We start from the raw sequence: 18,560 nt of genomic DNA, 5'->3' as shown, positions 1-18,560 counted from the left end.
GCCTCTTGTTGTTGACGAGGGTGACAACCTTGAACCTTTTGGATGTTTAGTGTTGAGATATTTTGTGATTTATTACTTTTGAGTGACTAAATTCAGATGATCGCACTGGAGCTGCAGTTTCTTTGATGAAGGTAAAATGTGTCACATTGTTAGCATTAGCATTGTTAGCACCATCAGTGTTGTGATGCTACAAATCATATTCTCCAGATGTAAAATATCTTTTTATATTTTTGTTTTAGTGAAAATATAGAAACGATAATTCACACTGAAACACAATATCTGTCAAAAATAAATGATAAATTACAAATTGTAATATGTAGTTGTACCACATGTTGTGTATTGGCTCTCACCTTGTTTCGGTGCTGAGATATTTTATGATTTGTTACTTACTGAACCTGCTGAGAGTGATTCACCTCTAAATGACTGAAGCTCGATTCCACTGATGTTTAAATATGAGGTGGAGTCTCTATGATCTGTGTCACTCCTCTGTGATCATGATGCAGTATTCAGCTCCCTCTCTGTGCCCCCCCCACCCCCGCCCGTCATCTGATAGCCTGCTGCTAATATTGGCCTCAGCACTACATTTGGCTGCCAGTTGTTGTGTGTGAATCCTGCCTGAGTCACATCCAGAATATTCACTTCCACCCAGACTGTAGAGTCGCTGGGGGGTGGGGGGGTGGGGCCGTGTGATAACAGGAGACATAAACAAGGCTAAGCTAACAGCTAACAGCATGTTTTTACAATAATGATGTCATAATAAACCAAACTAGCTCATTTAACATACTAACTAACATTTAGCCGACTAGTCGTCTTCATAACTTCACTAGTCAGGAAGTATTGAACAACAAGTGTACATGAGCTGGTCCGTCACTTTTTAGTGTCCCCTGGAAACACTTCTGTTGTGTTGTGAGTATTTGCAGCTTGTGTGTCAAACTGAGGAAGCTGTTTTCTTGAGTTGCAGAGCTTCGAGCTTCAGGGCCACCGTAGTTTTAATATGTTTGGGTTTGGACTGATGATTTGACTAAAGAAGAAGGGGCTGTGATTGTTTTGTTTTATAGTCTGACCAAAGTCAACCAATCACTTAATTCTGAAGATTTATATAATTATTTGTTGCAGTGTGAGTCAGTCTGATCTCAGATACAGGCTTTTATTGTGAAAAATTTAAAGTGAGTGGATGAAATGACACAACCATTAGAAGTAGAGGAGGAGTGGAGCCGGGGGGGTGGGGGGCATAAATACATGGCTCCGCATTTAAATGTATGTCATCACACACATGTGAAACACACTCAGTCTGGAGCCTGTGTGTGTGTGTGTGTGTGTGTGTGTGTGTGTGTGTGTGTGTGTGTGTGTGTGTGTGTGTGTGTGTGTGTGTGTGTGTGTGTGTGTGTGCGCACAGCCTGATATTTTTACCTGACCAGTCTCCACTGCCTCCAGACCAGTGGATCCAGTTACAGCCTCATTCCTGTTCTCACCGCCACAGACGGGGCCTCCCAGCCACACCTCCAGGGCCTGCCGGGCGCGCCCTTGGCGGACAGCCTGAAATGTTGAACTTGTTTTTAACGGAGCGAAGAACAAACACGTGTTGATAAGAGGCGTGTTGAGTCAGACAATAAGCTCCGTACAGGGACGTTAATGAGGAGGGTAATTAAAGCAGAGCTCTGCTGGGAGCTGTGGTCAGTCATACTGGGAAAACTGGTCTGATGATCAGACCAGAGATCAGACACATGTTCGTTCTCTGGGTGTTAGAGGACGATGGAGGACCAGAACCTGATCACATGACCTGAAACAGTGTCCGTCTGCGGAGCTGCTGTCTGCCCTGCTGTGTCTGTGAGGGTGGCCATCTTGTCTCCACAGACCCCCCCCCCCTCTGACCCTGGTCACTGTCTTCTTCCTTCAGGACTCTGAATCATTGGACCGGTGCATCCAGACCGCCCTGTCAGCCCTCTACCCCCCTTTCCAGGCCACATCACCGACTGTCCTCTTTCAGGTCCTCAACGTGGTGGAGACTCGCTACAGAGGCGACGGCCTCCGCTACCTGCTGCACTTCCTGCTTCCTGCGAAGCAGCTCTTACATCGACTCCAGCAACATGCCAGTGTGAGTAGAGACCAGTCTGTCTGTAGTTTCTTTCCCTCTCTCTCTCTCCATCTCTGGCCCCCCCCCCCCCCCCCCCTTGCCTGTTCAACTCCACACGTGATTAACTGACATGTCGTGTTTGTTGAGGGTGACTCTGGGATCGTCACTCACCTGCCTCTAGTGGGCGTCACCTTGTCCACACACATCAGTCTGTCAGAGGCTGTAGTGTTCAGGAGGGGGGGCTATCCTGATGTGATTATTGACTGTAAATGTTTGAGGAGCAGCTGATCTGGAGACAGCTGTTAGAGGCCTGGACTCTCTTCTGGTCTGTAGGTCCTGACTGACTCTGCCTCAGTTCTCTCAGTCTGCAGCAGCACACCTGAAGTCCAGAGGGACTCAGTCTGACTGATTCACTGACACCTGGATCCACCAGTTACTACAGTTTAACATCAGTCCACAGGTAGTTCATCACACACCTGGACTGAGTAATGATCTCCTCTCTCCTCTCTCTCCTCTCTCTCCTCCTCCTCCTCCTCCTCCTCAGGTGCAGTGTGGTGAAGGCTGGCCTCTGTGTGTCCAGGAGAAAGTAGTCGTTCAGCTCTGTCCTCTGGACCAGCATTTCCTCCGTCCAGGAGACTTCTACCTGCTGGTTTCTCCTGCTGCTCCTCCTCCTCCTCTTCAACCTCACGGCACCTCCTGTAGGAGCTGCATCGCCTCCTCCTCCCCCCGCCTGCTCCTGTGCAGCGTGTCGGCCGGCAGCCGTTATGTGGAGCAGCAGGAGGTGTCAGAGTTAGCCCTACTGTCCCTCTTCAGCATGGCCTGGCTGGACTCCGTCAACAGGGAAAGGGAGCAGCGAGGAGCGTCCAGGCTGGAGCGCTGCGTCCTCTCTGCCAACGGAGACATCTTCAGGGTCCCCTGGGAGGACCTGGTCTACCCACAATTCATCAGCCGGCCCCTGACCGCCCTGAAGGACGACACGCCACGTGATCTGTGTAGAGATATTAACTCCAGACAGGAGGAGCTCCGACCATCTGCTCCAAAAACTGACCAATCAGCAGCGAGTAGCGAGGCTGACGACTCGGAGGGGGAGTATGTGGAGCTGACGGAGCTCCCACTGCCTCGGTTCTCCCCCCAGAAAGGTTCCTTAACCCAGTCCATCAGCCTGCAGCACCGAGCCAGGACCAGCACACGGTCCTCCACACACACTGCTGCAGGACACACACCTCACAACATCAACACACACACTGCTGCATCACACACACTTCACAACATCAACACACACACTGCTGAAGCACACACACCTCACAACATCAACACACACACTGCTGAAGCACACACACCTCACAACATCAACACACACACTGCTGCATCACACACACTTCACAACATCAACACACACACTGCTGAAGCACAAACACCTCACAACATCAACACACACACTGCTGCATCACACACACCTCACAACATCAACACACACACTGCTGAAGCACACACACCTCACAACATCAACACACACACTGCTGCAGCAAACACACCTCACAACATCAACACACACACTGCTGCAGCAAACACACCTCACAACATCAACTCACACACTGCTGCATCACACACACCTCACAACATCAACTCACACACTGCTGCATCACACACACCTCACAACATCAACACACACACTGCTGAAGCACACACACCTCACAACATCAACACACACTCCTCCTTGCCTCGTGTTGACATCAGCCCCCACACCGAGTTTTGCTCCAAGCTCATCGGGGAAAACCTCCACCAGGGCTCCTGTGGACCCGTCATCCTTACCCCCATCTCCCCCAACACCCCCACCTGCTCCTCCTGCTCCTCCTCTGCTCCTGCTGAAGTTGTGGGAACCTCCATCAGTCAGTCGGAGCACCAGGTGTCACAGGAGCAAACAGAAGGTACTGATTCAGACGGACAGGTGAAGCTGAATACTGAACCTGATGACAACAGAGAACAGAGAGTGGAGGAGGAGGAGGAGGAGGAGAAGGAGAAAGAGGGGGAAACAGAGGAAAAGAGGCAAGAGGGAGAGCTGTTGGAGAGGCATGAAAGGAAGAATGAAATGGTGTCAGTTGAAGAGGGTGTAGAGAAGGAAGAGGAGGAGGTGCAGGAGGAGGTGGGACAGTTGGAGTGTAGGAGGGAAGAAAATTTACTGCCACACACATACACTGCTAAGGAGGGAGGAGAAAGGGAGGAGGAGGATGAAAGTGAAGAGACAGACGGAAATGGAGAGGAAGAGTTGGATGAGGAAGGAGACGATGAGTTAGAGGAGGTGGAGGTAGAGGAGGAGGTTCAGGTTGTAATTGTCCAGCAGAGTCAAGAAAGAAGGGAAGAAGAGCAAGTGATGAAAGAAGATGAGGGAGAAGAAGGAACAGAGAAAGATCAAGAAGAGAGAGAAGGTAGAGAAAGGCACATAGATAAAGAACCTGACTCATGCATGAACACACACTCTGAGGACTCTTATTCTGAAAACAACAGACTACAAACACACTCTGAGGACTCTTATTCTGAAAACAACAGACTACAAACACACTCTGAGGACTCTTATTCTGAAAACAGCAGACTACAAACACACTCTGAGGACTCTTATTCTGAAAACAACAGACTACAAACACACTCTGAGGACTCTTATTCTGAAACCAGCAGACTACAAACACACTCTGAGGACTCTTATTCTGAAACCAGCAGACTACAAACACACTCTGAGGACTCTTATTCTGAAAACAACAGACTACAAACACACTCTGAGGACTCTTATTCTGAAAATAATACACAACTCTCACACTCCAAGGACTTCTATTCTGAAAAGAACACACTGCAAACACACACTGGGGACTCTTATTCTGAAAATAATACACAACTCTCACACTCCAAGGACTCTTATTCTGAAAACAACACAGTACAAACACACTCCAAAGACTCTTATTCTGAAAATGTTATACAACACACATACTTTGAGGAGTCCAACGCACTACACACGAACTCTGAGGACTCTTATTGTGAAAACATTAAACCACCGAAACACACTGAGGACTCTTATTGTGAAAACTTTAAACAACTGACACACTGTGAGGAGTCTGAGGAGGTTGACGCATCGAGCTCCTCCTCACCAGCGATGGATGCAGACTCACTTCGGACTGAACCTGAAGAGTCTGAAGGTGGACAGAGGAAGTCAGAGGAGCAGGAGGAGCTGGAGGAGGAGTGCAGCTGTGAGGAGGTTGGTGGAGGAGGAACTGCAGAGCTTCAGACTGAAGGTACAGAACCTGTTTCTCCTTTCATTCCACAAACCATCAGACTCTTTCTATCTTCATCCATCACCTCCTCCTCCTCCTGTCCCTCTTGTTCCTCCTCTGATTGGCTGAACTAGTTCTCCTCCTCCCTTCTGTCCTCCCTCCTTCTCCTCAGTAACACACACACTGACCCTTCACCTGTTGTAACTCACCTGTGTGACTGTAGATGATCAGTAGTGACATCATCGACAGCAGCACAACAGTGACTCTATTCACTGGGATTGATCACATGATCAGAGGACTGAATGTCTCTCCCCTCTGGTGCTGTGTGTGTGTGTGTGTGTGTGTGTGTGTGTGTGTGTGCGTGCGTTCTGGTGTGTTCTGGTATAAACACAGACCTTATTGTAGTCCTCATGAGGTCCTAGTCCTGTTCATACACACATTTGATATATGTAAATATATTGAATTTGTATACGACATACATGTTCATATAAAATAAAAGCACACATGTAAATATTGTATATGAAACCTATTAGAAGTTGGAATAATTTAATGACATATATGTCCAGTCTATACAAATCTGCATGCTCATGTATGTATGATTATATTATAGACATGTGTCACATAAATATATATCCATCCTAAAGCCTGTCAGTGTATATACTATATAAAGCCTGTCAGTGTATATACTATATAAAGCCTGTCAGTGTATATACTATATAAAGCCTGTCAGTGTATATACTATATAAAGCCTGTCAGTGTATATACTACAAACCCCAATTCCAAAAAAGTTGGGACATTGTGTAAAATGTAAATAAAAACAGAATACAGTGATTTGCAAATCCTTTTTGACCTACATTCAATTGAATACACTACAAAGACAAGATATTTAAAGTTCAAACTGAAAAACTTTTCTTTTTTTTTTTTTTTTTTGCAAATATTCACTCATTTTGAATTTCATGCCTGCAACACGTTCCAAAAAAGCTGGGACAGAGGCAACATAAGATTGGGAAAGTTGAGGAATACTCAAAAATCACCTGTTTGGAACATTCCACAGGTGAACAGGTTAATTGGAAACAGGTGAGTGTCATGATTGGGTATAAAATGAGCATTCCCGAAAGCCTCAGTCATTCACAAGCAAGGGTGGGCCGAGGTTCACCACTTTGTGAACAACTGCGTGAGCAAATAGTCTAATAAAATACATAAATAATACATAAATAACAGTTTAATAACAACGTTTCTCAACGTACAATTGCAAGGAAGTTAGGGATTTCATCATCTACAATCCATAATATCATCAAAAGATTCAGAGAATCTGGACAAATCTCTGTGTGTAAGCGGCAAGACCGAAAACAGGGTATTACCAGGTGGGCTCAGGAACACTTTGGAAAACCATTGTCAGTTAACACAGTTCAATGCTACATCTACAAGTGCAAGTTCAAACTCTACCATGCAAAGCGAAAGCCATATATCAACAACACCCAGAAACAGCGCCCGCTTCTCTGGGCCCGAACTCATCTGAGATGGACTGACGCAAAGTGGAAAAGTGTGCTGTGGTCTGACGAGTCCACATTTCAAATTGTTTTTGGAAACCATGGACGGCGTGTTCTCCGGGCTAAAGAAGAAAAGGACCATCCAGATTGTTATGAGTGCAAAGTTCAAAAGCCAGCATCTGTGATGGTATGGGGGTGTGTTAGTGCCCATGGCGTGGGTAACTTGCACATCTGTGAAGGCACCATTAATGCTGAAAGGTACATACAGGTTTTGGAGCAACATATGCTGCCATCCAAGCGACGTCTTTTTCAGGGACGTCCCTGCTTATTTCAGCAAGACAATGCCAAGCCACATTCTGCACGTGTTACAACAGCGTGGCTTCGCAGTAAAAGAGTGCGGGTACTAGACCGGCCTGTCTGCAGTCCAGACCTGTCTCCCATTGAACATGTGTGGCGCATTATGAAGCGCAAAATACGGCAGCGGAGACCCCGGAGAAGTCGTACATCAAGCAAGAATGGGAGGGAATTCCAGCTACAAAGCTTCAACAATTAGTGTCCTCAGTTCCCAAACGCTTATTGAGTGTTGTTAAAAGGAAAGGTGATGTAACACAGTGGTAAACATGCCCCTGTCCCAGCTTTTTTGGAACGTGTTGCAGGCATGAAATTCAAAATGAGTGAATATTTGCAAAAAAAAAAAAGTTTTTCAGTTTGAACTTTAAATATCTTGTCTTTGTAGTGTATTCAATTGAATGTAGGTCAAAAAGGATTTGCAAATCACTGTATTCTGTTTTTATTTACATTTTACACAATGTCCCAACTTCTTTGGAATTGGGGTTTGTATATAAAGCCTGTCAGTGTATATACTATAGTATATAGTATATACTATATACTATAGTATATACTATATAAAGCCTGTATTCAGAGTCAGTCAGAGTTTACAATGAATAAAAAAATGTATATAAACGTATAGAATCCCTCCACAGGTCTCAGTGATGATGATCCACCTCCTCCCCAGTCAGAGGTCAGTCCGTCTACTGGTCCCAGTCCAACAGAACCAGAACAACCAGCACCCCCTCCACAGCTGGATCATCCAGCTGTTCCCACAGCCCCGGTACAGTCCTCCCGGTCCTCCCGGTCCAGCTTCTTCAGTGTGCTGCTGAGCTCTGGAGCTGTCTGTCTACCTGGTGAGAGAAACACACACCTCATGTAGGCTCCATCTGGACCAGGTCAGACCCAGACAGGTCAGTCCAGGGTCAAACTGGGACCAGTTCAGAGAGTCTGAGCTGTTAACACACCAAAGTTACCTGGAGACGTCTCCCATGGACGTGCTCCTGTATCCACCTGAGAGACAAACACACACACCTGACACACACTCTCCTGGACAGAGAGCAGCAGCTGAAGCCTCTTTTCTTTAGAAAATTCACTTCCAGGAGAAAAAGGGGAATTTTAGGAGTTGATTTGGCGAATGTTTATTTGTGGATGATGAATTTAGCATTTACAATTCTGAAGTTATTTAGATATTCATGAGCGCCAACCCCAGTGATATTTGTAGTTGTGTATTTGTGTCATGCTCAGACGTGTGATCATCCCACACTCATAAAACAACACAAGAAGCTGTAGTGGTGAAACAGCCTGAGCTCTGTCTCCTTCAAACCCATAAACAAAATCACATCTGAAGTTCAGCTCATTTCATTTTTATATCAAATAAATCACAAATAAAAATAGAATACAAGTATACAAACATAATAATAGTGATGGGTGAAAACATCTGTCCCATCAGTCCATATATCGATTTAATAGGAAGATTCACAATCAGCAATAAATGGTGGATGAAAAATAACAGAAATATATTAAAATAAAAAAAGTTCTATAATATAGCTCAGTACAGGAGGTATAATTATATAATATAAATATAATATAAACATTAATATAATGAGGGATAACAAGGGCGTAGTCTTCGGTCTCACCTGAGGAACGTTCACCTGTTGGTGCAGTTGTGTTCTCTACAGTCTGTAGTTCCGGGTTTGAGTATCATGACTGTCACCTGTGCTCCTGTCGTGTTGGTGGGTGTGACCTCATCATTTCACATAGTTGAACAGGTGTTTTAACACTTTCAGCATCACATGAAGAATCAGGTGAATGTGTCAGTGTTGTGTAGCTGTGTATGTCTTCACAGTGTCACAACTGTGATTTCCTGAGTGTCAGTGAACACAGCGTCTCCTCTGTGTCTCCTGCAGGTACCAGAGACAAGAGTGGACGAGCTCTGCTGACGGTCTGTACCTGGAGCTCCGTGTGGTCGAACCCCGGCTGTGAGCGGGCCGAGCTGCTCCGCCTCCTGCTCTACTACACCTCAACCCTCAGGTACGACCCCCCCACCCCCACCCCACCTGCATCACAGCTGTGTCTCAGGTGTTCTCCCTCTAACGTCACTTCCTGTGTGGACCAGGAAGGAGATGCGAGCGTTGGGGCTGACGGTGCTGGTGGATGCCCGCAGAGCTGTTCCTGTCCCCGCCCTCTTCTCCGCCCTCAGGTCCCTGCAGGTGAGTCTGAGACAGGAAGTCACTGATCAGCTGATAAAGTTTTATTTCTCCTGCTCTATCTCTCTCTCTCTCTCTCTCTCTCTCTCTCTCTCTCTCTCTCTCTCTCTCTCTCTCAAATTCAAATTTAAATGGTTTTATTGGCATGAACAAAAATATGTTATTGCGAAAGCAGTTTAGAAAGTATTAAAATATACATACAATACAATAATTATTAAACGTGTCGAATATCAATACAGATTAAGATTTTAAAAATACAATATAATTCAATAATATAACTCAGTTTTATACATTTATTTATATACAATCGTTTAATATCATACAGATGTGTGTTTATGGAGATGAGGGCTTCCACTTTTTAAAAAAATCAAGATCAAATGAATTTGAAATGACCCACAATTCTGTTGAATTAATTGGGGATACAGGGATTTTGGTGAATCACAGTGTGAATGAAGTGATGTACAGACTGATGAGTTTACCTCTGACCAGTCAGTTCTCCAGACTCTGAACCATCAGGAACTACACCCACAGTCTGTTCACATAGTCCTCCATCATCACTTTGACAAAGCTCCTGAAGCAGAAGGTGGAGGTCTGTCACTGACCAGCAGAGGGCGACAGCTCCACTTACTGCTGTGTGTGTGTGTGTGTGTGTTTGTGTGTGTGTGTGTGTGTGTGTGTGTGTGTGTGTGTGTGTGTAGGAGAACACACCAGGCTCTGTCCACACTGTGTTACTGCTGGTCAAAAAGGACTCGTCTCTACGTCTGGATAAACCTGCAGCCTCACAGGTAACTGATGACACCTGGTCAGAGATCAGATCTACCCTCTACACTGACCTTTGACTTTGTGACCATCTGACTGTGACACACACGCTGACACAGACTGTGTTTGTGGTGCAGGTGGAGGTGTTGAACTCTCTGAAGTCTGTTCAGAAACACGTGGAGCTGCAGCAGCTTCCTGCAGAGCTCGGAGGATCCTTCAGCTTCAGGCAGAGCAGCTGGCTCAGCTTCAGAGCGGTCAGCACACACACACACACACAGACACATACACAGACACACACACACATACACAGACACACACACACATGCACACACACATACACATACACAGACACATACACAGACACACACACACATACACAGACACACACACACATGCACACACACATACACATACACAGACACACACACACACACACACAGACACATACACAGACACACACACACATACACAGACACACACACACACACATACACACACACACACACACACACACACACACAGCTTTTAAATGTTTTGAACAAAGTGAAACAAAGAAGTTTAACACTCAGTGTCTTCATCCTGTGTTTGTAGTTTTATTTTATAACTGAAATGATGAATCGATCAGCAGGGAACTGACCAGCAACTACTCTGATAATCAATTCACTGTTTTAATAATCAAGACAAACTGTCAAATGTGTTATGACTCCAGCTGCTCAGATCAGTTGACCCTTCCATGAGGATGAGGGTTGTTGTAGTTCATTGATTGATTGATTGTGTCCTTCAGAGAGTGGAGCAGCTGACCAGTCAGTGTGAAGACGTCATCAGACTGCTGCAGAAAACCATCAGCGTCCTGCAGACCACACCTCTACCTGCTGCTGCTGAGGTAACACACACACACACACACACACACACACACACCACACACACACACACAGGATCCAGCATTCATCCATTCACTGATCCGGATCCTCTCTCTCTCTCTCTCTCTCTCTCTCTTCCTGTCTGTTTCCCAGGATGCTGAGCTGCTGTTGTCCAGGTACAAGGCGGTGATGTGTAGCGTCCTTGAGGACAGTCGATTGGTGCAGTTACAGCAGGAGGGCGGGGCCTGTCTGTCATGGCTGCGCAGAGAGGAGAGCAGCATCAGTGTGACGGAGGAGTACAGGGCCCAGGTGGAGGCGGTGTCGTCCCTGTACGAGCAGGTGGACGAGCTGCTGCACCGCCTCGTCACTCTGTCCAACTCCAGGACCCAGGAGCTCACCTTCATCCTGGACTTCAGGATCCTGGAGCAGGGCTTCACGGAGGTCAGTCTGAGCGTGCTCAATATGCACACACCGATGACATCATCAGGATCATGTTGATGTTGTCGGTCTGAGCAGCCACATACACAAGTGTTGATACAGGTGTCATACAGGTATCATACAGGTGTTCATGCAGATGTTATACAGGTGTGTGTTTCACAGGTGAGGTTGTGGCTGGAGGAGGTCGGTGAGGTCCAATTGAAAACTCTGGATGAACCTGAGGATTCTCTGGAGCTTCTCAACAGGAAACAGCAGAAGTTCAAAGACTTCTACACAACTGCATATGTACGAAACACACACACACACACACGCTCAAACACACACACGCTCAAACACACACACACAGACAAGGTGACCCTCGTCTTCTCTCTCTGCAGGATCACTGTAAACGAGGTGAGGCGTTGTTGGCTCGTCTGGAGCGCTGGGTTGACGTGTCGTCAGCTGACCTCCACAGCTACGAGGTCAAAGTTCATTCTTTCTGGGCGCAGCTGCAGGACTTCTCCCAGAGGGTCAACACCACCGGACAGAACATCGACCGGGCTGTCAGACTCTACCGCTTCTTAGACCAGGTACTGATTCTGTCAGCTGGTTCTCAGCTGATGATGATGTCACCTCTTTAATCAGCTCTTTAACCATCTGTTACTAAGGTTACTTGCTGCACGAAAAAGACTGATTTCTAACATCAATCTGCAGCTCGTAAAAAGATGTTAGTCTATGTAGTGTCCAGAGGAAACAAATATTGATTTGGATGTACAGTAGTTTGTTTGTACAGTAGGTTGTTTGTACAGTAGTTTGTTTGTACAGTAGGTTGTTTGTACAGTAGTTTGTTTGTACAGTAGGTTGTTTGTACAGTAGTTTATTTTACAGTAGGTTGTTTGTACAGTAGTTTGTTTGTACAGTAGGTTGTTTGTACAGTAGTTTATTTTACAGTAGGTTGTTTGTACAGTAGTTTGTTTGTACAGTAGTTTGTTTGTACAGTAGGTTGTTTGTACAGTAGTTTATTTGTACAGTAGGTTGTTTGTACAGTAGGTTGTTTGTACAGTAGTTTATTTTACAGTAGTTTATTTGTACAGTAGGTTGTTTGTACAGTAGTTTATTTGTACAGTAGTGTAGTTTATTTTACAGTAGTTTATTTGTACAGTAGGTTGTTTGTACAGTAGTTTATTTCTACTGTAGGTTGTTTGTACAGTAGTTTATTTCTACTGTAAGTTGTTTGTACAGTAGGTTGTTTGTACAGTAGTTTATTTCTACTGTAAGTTGTTTGTACAGTAGTTTATTTCTACTGTAGGTTGTTTGTACAGTAGTTTATTTCTACTGTAGGTTGTTTGTACTGTAGGTTGTACAGTAGTAGTGAAGCTGGAGTTTTCACTGTAGCCATTAAAGTTACATCACACTCCAGGTCATGATGTCACTGAACATCAGCACGGCTTTCACTACAGCCTCGTACCTATGACTGAGTCACAGTAATGACCTCAGTGTGATGTCTCCGTCTCTCTCTGTTTTTTTGTCTCTCTGTTCTCAGTTGAAGTTGTTTTGTGTATCAGAGCAGATGGTTTGTTGGTGGAGCTTTAACACATCACCTCCTCCCCCTCCTACTCCTTACGTCCTCCTGTAGTGAAACTGACAGCTTGTATTGAGGCCAGGAGAGAGGGGGGTGAGGAGGGGGGAGAGAGTGTCAATATTGTTTTGTATGCTGGACTCTGCCTGTTTTAAAGGGGGGTGGGGGGTGGGGGGTGATGGTCTTTGTCCATATGACCCTGTACTGTAGGAGGGAGGGGTGCGTGTGTTTGTGTGTGATATGGAAATGATATTTAATTGGAAATTGATGATTTCTATTAAAATAGCCTGTCTCTATAATGGATCAGACATGAAGGTGACACAGCTGACTGACGACTGTGCTTCATCAGATCAACACACATACAGGTGTAACTGAAACATCACAGAGACCATCACACCGGCCTCCTCTCCTACATCTTCAACTTCATCCAACTAATCTCTTCTATATTTCCTCCTCTGTCCGCTCTACTACAACCTTCAGAAACTCTGCCAGACCTGTTTTATTTAGTCCGGGGTTGTGTTTTATTTTGAAAAGTCTGGGGTTGTGTTTCATTTTGAAACATCTGGGGTTGAGTTTTATTTTGAAACATCTGGGGTTGTGTTTTAGTTAGAAAATTCTGGGGTTGCGTTTTATTTTGAAAACCTAGGATAGTGTTTTATTTTGAAAACCTAGGATAGTGTTTTAGTCTGGACGAACAGAAACTGAGGCCTTTGTAAACAATGAGGTTTACGTCAGCCTGGACAACCAATTTTAATGCTACAACTGTCTTTGCTGTTCCTCCTTCAGAGGCTTTACTGCAGAGGAGACAATCTACTTCCTGTTTACATCGGCTCGCACATGCTCAGTGTAGGTGATGGTCATGTGACTGTTGTTACCAGGTGTGTTAGTCTGAACGGAGATCGTTTTAGAATGAAAATGTAGTGATGTGGACACTGACTGACTGACTGACTGACTGACTGACTGTCGGACTCGAGTCAGACTGAGCCTGAGGCGTCAAACAGTCTCTTCATTCACACATGACCTGATAATGTTGATGATGATTGTCCATATTCTGTGTGTGTGTGTGTGTGTGTGTGTGTGCGTGTGTGTGTGTGTGTGTGTGTGTGTGTGTGTGTGTGTGTGTGTGTGTCTGTGCGTGTCTGTGTGTGTCTGTGTGTGTCTGTGTGTGTGTGTGTGTGTTGATCTGTGCAGTGAAGTGACTGTAGTTTATTGTGAAGTTTCCACTTTGATACACTGACGGCTGATATTGACCTGACACACACACACACACACACACACACACACACACACACACAGAGACAGAGTCACAGCATGACTCGCTGCTGTCGGCTGAAACCTCGTATCTCCACATCGTGGTTTTGTCAGGACAGAAACAGTCTTAGAGAAACAACAGCAGCTTCTGTCCAAACATGACACCTTTGTGACACAGTCAGTGCTTCGTGTGTGTGTGTGTGTGTGTGTGTGTGTGTGTGTGTGTGTGTGTGTGTGTTTAGTCCAGGTATCACTCCAGTGCCAAGTCTTCCCTCCTTCCTCTTTTCACTCCTTTCACAAGTCTTTTTTTTTTTCAAGTCTTTGTTGCCATGGTGAACTCCCCCCTCCCCTCCTCCTGGGACCTGGGACCGCCCATCTGCCATTCAGTCTGTGAATAAGGGGGGGGGGTGGTCTGTGTGTGTGTTTGTGTGTGTGTGGTCGGGATGCCGCTCTCTGCACAGCTCAGTCAGGCTGCAGCTCTTCAGCAGGACACACCGAGGTAAAGACACACACTTCTTTTACACAAACACACACACTGCAGTTGTTGGGAAGTAGTGCAGCTTCATCAGTGTGTGTGTGTAGTTAGTGTGTAGTTAGTGTGTGTTCGTAGCAGTTATTCAGTTTGATTTGATGACGGCGAAAGTTTGACTACAGATTGATATTTGATTTGAAAACAGCTCTTCTCCTGTGTGTGTGTGTGTGTGTGTGTGTGTGTGTGTGTGTGTGTGTGTGTGTGTGTAATGTGTTTTCCATTAGTCTCACTTTCCTGCAGCAGAAAGTTAACAGGACCTGTGTGAGCTAACTAATGCTGGTGAGCGGTTGTAGAGGGACCCGTGTGTGTGTGTGTGTGTGTGTGTGTGTGTGTGTGTGTGTGTGCGTGTGTGTGTGACTGTGTGTCTGTGTGTGTGTGTCTGTGTGTGTGTCTGTGTGCGTGTGTGTGTGAGTCCTCGAGCTCTCAGGTTTGTTTACCTGTTAGCTGTCTTGTTCTTCTTCTCTGCCTTTGTTAGTGCCGTGTTGCCTCCACCTGTAGATCAGTTCAATAATGTTTGACAGGATGTGTCACTTCACCTGAGTGCTGCTCCACAGGTCAGTGAGCCTTCACACAGTCTCACTCTACCGACCGAGACCACAGGCTCCAGATCTTCATCAGAGCTACAGCAGCTGTGATTGGTCAGTTTCTGTGGAGTATAACTAAAGCAGGATGTGACCTGATAATGTAGGATACATCTGTTTAGAGCTGTGGTGGAGACATCAGTCACACAGTCTGACTGAGGCTGCTTCCACACCACTGCATTTTCATTTTCAACCAGCACTTTCAACTAAAACGATCTCCATCAACACTAACACACCTGGAAACAACAGTCACATGACCATCACCTACACTGAGCATGTGTGAGCCGGTGTAAACAGGAAGTAGAGGGTCTCCTCTGAAGGAGGAACAGCAGAGACAGTTGTAGCATTAAAACAGAGAATGTAAGTGAACAGCAGCAGCTGCAAAGACAACAAGGTCAGTGACACTGTCATTCATCATCATGTTGTATTCACCACTGGTAGTCCAGGCTGATGAGAGCCAATCAGGAGAGACCGTGGCTGTGACCTCATCGATTACAAAGGCCTCACTTTCTGTCCAGAGTACAACACAACCCCAGAGTTTTTAAAATAAAACACAACCTCAGGGTTTTCAAAGTAAAATACAACCCCAGAGTTTTCAAAATAAAACACAGCCACAGAGTTTTCAAAATAAAACGGGTCCAGCACCGTTTCCAAAAGTCTGTTTTCGGTGCTCGAAAACACCAGAGTCATGTGCACAGGCGGCGAAAACTTAGGAAAAGAGATGCGTTTTAAAACGAAAACACAGGAATGTGGATGGAGTCTGAAAACCTGCAGGAGACTACAGGGTTAATCCTGTATCACAGTCTGACCTCAGAATCCAGATTAAAGGTTGTGATCAGGTGTTTAGTGTTTGTGGTTTTACTTCATGTCCGATCCGCATGTTGTGACGGATTCATGATCTTTGGAAACTCTCCAACAGAAGATTAAATAAAGTCGTGTGAGTTTGAGCTGATGAGGTTTCCTCTCTGTCTGTGATTTGGTGAGTTCTGTTTGTTTTGGCTCAGCTGATCTGGACTCAGGACGTCCAGTCGTCCTCATCTTTCTCATCGTCCTGTCCCAGGTTAGTTGTGTTCTTAGCCTCTTTGTCCTGCGATCTGTTGGACTCTGTAATCATCAGTGCGTTCACACACTGACCCTGAACATGTTGAGACTCAGAGGAGCTGAGAGGGAACATAGGACAGACCTCACCTTGAGATTGTCCTGAGGATTCACAGGGAGGGAGGGGGCGGGGTGATGATGTTTTATCATGTGACTGAATCTGTAAACGACCATCTTGTTCTGGTTTCACATCAATCATCAGGAACAGAAAAGACTGTTGTTTATGATGTAAACAATAAAACATTTTCTCAGTGCGGCTTTTACATTATATCCTGCCTCCGTCAGGCTCCACCCCCCTCTACACCAACCAGAGTGTTTCCAGCAGGTGAGAACAACCCCGAGCTCACCTGTGATAAACCTGAAGTCACTGACACGTCGGAGTTCAGCTCACATTGTAACAGCTTCTGAAGCGTCTGCTCTGAAATGCCATACAGGAGGCGGAGCTACGTCAGTCCTGGTGGAGACTGGTTGGAAGAACAGACTGGGTGTAGCTCTCAGTGTTTTACACTAAAGAATCACCAGACCTTCAGTCCAGTCATTTGACACTGCCCTGACAGTCTGGACCAGGTCTATTCCAGTCTGGATCAGCTGGTCTGTGATGTGTACAGACTCTGATCTTCAGTCGTTTTCATGAAGATTTATGTTTTATATCTGTGACTGATGATGACATCACCTGTGCGTTGCCAAGGGAGACATACAGGTAAATACAGATCTCGGTTCACTCAGCTCGAGGTCTCTGTGCAGACTCTACAGTCCTGCTCAGCTCAGACGTCCCAGAGCGACCTGCTGATGTCGGCCATGTTTGTTCTGGTAGAAGGTCGTGTGACATGATGTCAGACCTGGTTGAACCCACAGACTCCAGAACTACACAGAGGAACAGAAACAGAACCCTGCACACCAGAGTTCTTCCTGTAAAGTGAAGCTGGTCTGGGAGGTTCTGGTCCTGGTCTGGACCGGACCTGTCAGACTGATGTGAAGAGGTTCAGTTGGTTCCAGTCTGGAACTTTAAAGAGCAACTGATTCAGTAAATATGTTGGTGTGTTTGAAGTCAGACCACTCCCTCTCCTCCTCCTCCTCCTCCTCTGAAGGGGTAGAGAGGAGCCCTCCCCCTCCTCCTTTATCTGGTTTTGGAGGGTTTTGACCTCCCCCCTCCGCCCTCCTCTCCTCCCTCCTCTGTGGTTGACTGGTTCCAGGACTGGAATCCTGCAGGGACACTGTCCCCAAACCAGAGCCTGTCTGCTCCTGGTCAGTCCTCCTCCTCCTCCTGTCTCTGCAGTACAATAGAAACCATGTTATTTTAATGAGAGTCCGGGTCGGTCCTCGTCTCTTCTCTCGCGTTTAGTAAAAGCCTCCTGTTCACTGATGGTCACAGTCACAGCTGTATATATTAAACATATAAACATTTAAACATATAAACATGTAATCACTTAAACTTATAAACATTTAAACACTTACACTTATTAACATATGAACACTTAAACACATAAACATATAAACATTTAAATACTAAAAAATTAAACATTTCTTCTTCTGTTAGTGAATAATTTGTTGTTAAGACTTTGAAGTTGATCACAGCTGTTTGTGTCACTGCTAGTTTAGCCTGTTGATGAAGAAGCAGTGTCTCTGTTCTGATGGATTTTAAAATGTAGTGAGTTATTGAAGCTGGGGGGGCAGGGGGAAACTGTTAGCCTAGCTTAGCACAAAGACTGGAAGCAGAGGGAAACTGTTAGCCTAGCTTAACACAAAGACTAGAGGCAGAGGGAATCTGTTAGCTTAGCTTAGCACAAAGACTGGAAGCAGAGGGAAACTGTTAGCCTAGCTTAACACAAAGACTAGAGGCAGAGGGAATCTGTTAGCTTAGCTTAGCACAAAGACTGGAAGCAGAGGGAAACTGTTAGCCTAGCTTAACACAAAGACTAGAGGCAGAGGGAAACTGTTAGCATAGCTTAGCACAAAGACTGAAAGAAGGGCACCTTTAATGTAATTTATCCTACTGAGCCTTCATCATCCTGTCCATCCTCCTCCTCATCAGGACAGATGACTGACAGCTTACTTAATGCTTGTCCCCACCCCTCCCATCCTGTGTGTGTGTGTGTGTGTGTGTGTGTCGGCTCACTGCTCC

At 45.6% G+C, this 18,560-nt stretch overlaps 1 protein-coding gene across 2 annotated transcripts in view; it reads left to right on the top strand.

Annotated features, from left to right (window-relative positions):
• Positions 1-18,560, top strand: part of plekhg4 (pleckstrin homology domain containing, family G (with RhoGef domain) member 4) — a 42,872-nt gene that overhangs the window by 15,497 nt on the left and 8,815 nt on the right. Inside the window, exons 2-12 of one of the 2 annotated variants that reach the window (XM_056376759.1) lie at positions 1,898-2,095; positions 2,619-4,002; positions 7,808-8,008; positions 9,062-9,185; positions 9,271-9,364; positions 10,060-10,146; positions 10,258-10,374; positions 10,905-11,003; positions 11,134-11,421; positions 11,581-11,703; positions 11,796-11,987. In XM_056376759.1, coding sequence (XP_056232734.1) covers positions 1,898-2,095; positions 2,619-4,002; positions 7,808-8,008; positions 9,062-9,185; positions 9,271-9,364; positions 10,060-10,146; positions 10,258-10,374; positions 10,905-11,003; positions 11,134-11,421; positions 11,581-11,703; positions 11,796-11,987 — 2,907 coding nt within the window. Of the gene's footprint in view, positions 1-1,897; positions 2,096-2,618; positions 5,356-7,807; positions 8,009-9,061; positions 9,186-9,270; positions 9,365-10,059; positions 10,147-10,257; positions 10,375-10,904; positions 11,004-11,133; positions 11,422-11,580; positions 11,704-11,795; positions 11,988-18,560 lie in introns of both variants that reach the window. The other variant, XM_056376751.1, reaches the window with a different exon arrangement.

This window comes from Seriola aureovittata, chromosome 1 (assembly GCF_021018895.1).
Source record: "Seriola aureovittata isolate HTS-2021-v1 ecotype China chromosome 1, ASM2101889v1, whole genome shotgun sequence".
Lineage (NCBI taxonomy): Eukaryota > Metazoa > Chordata > Actinopteri > Carangiformes > Carangidae > Seriola > Seriola aureovittata.
Note: the sequence above shows the minus strand (reverse complement) of the source record. Positions and strands in the feature narration are given on the sequence as shown.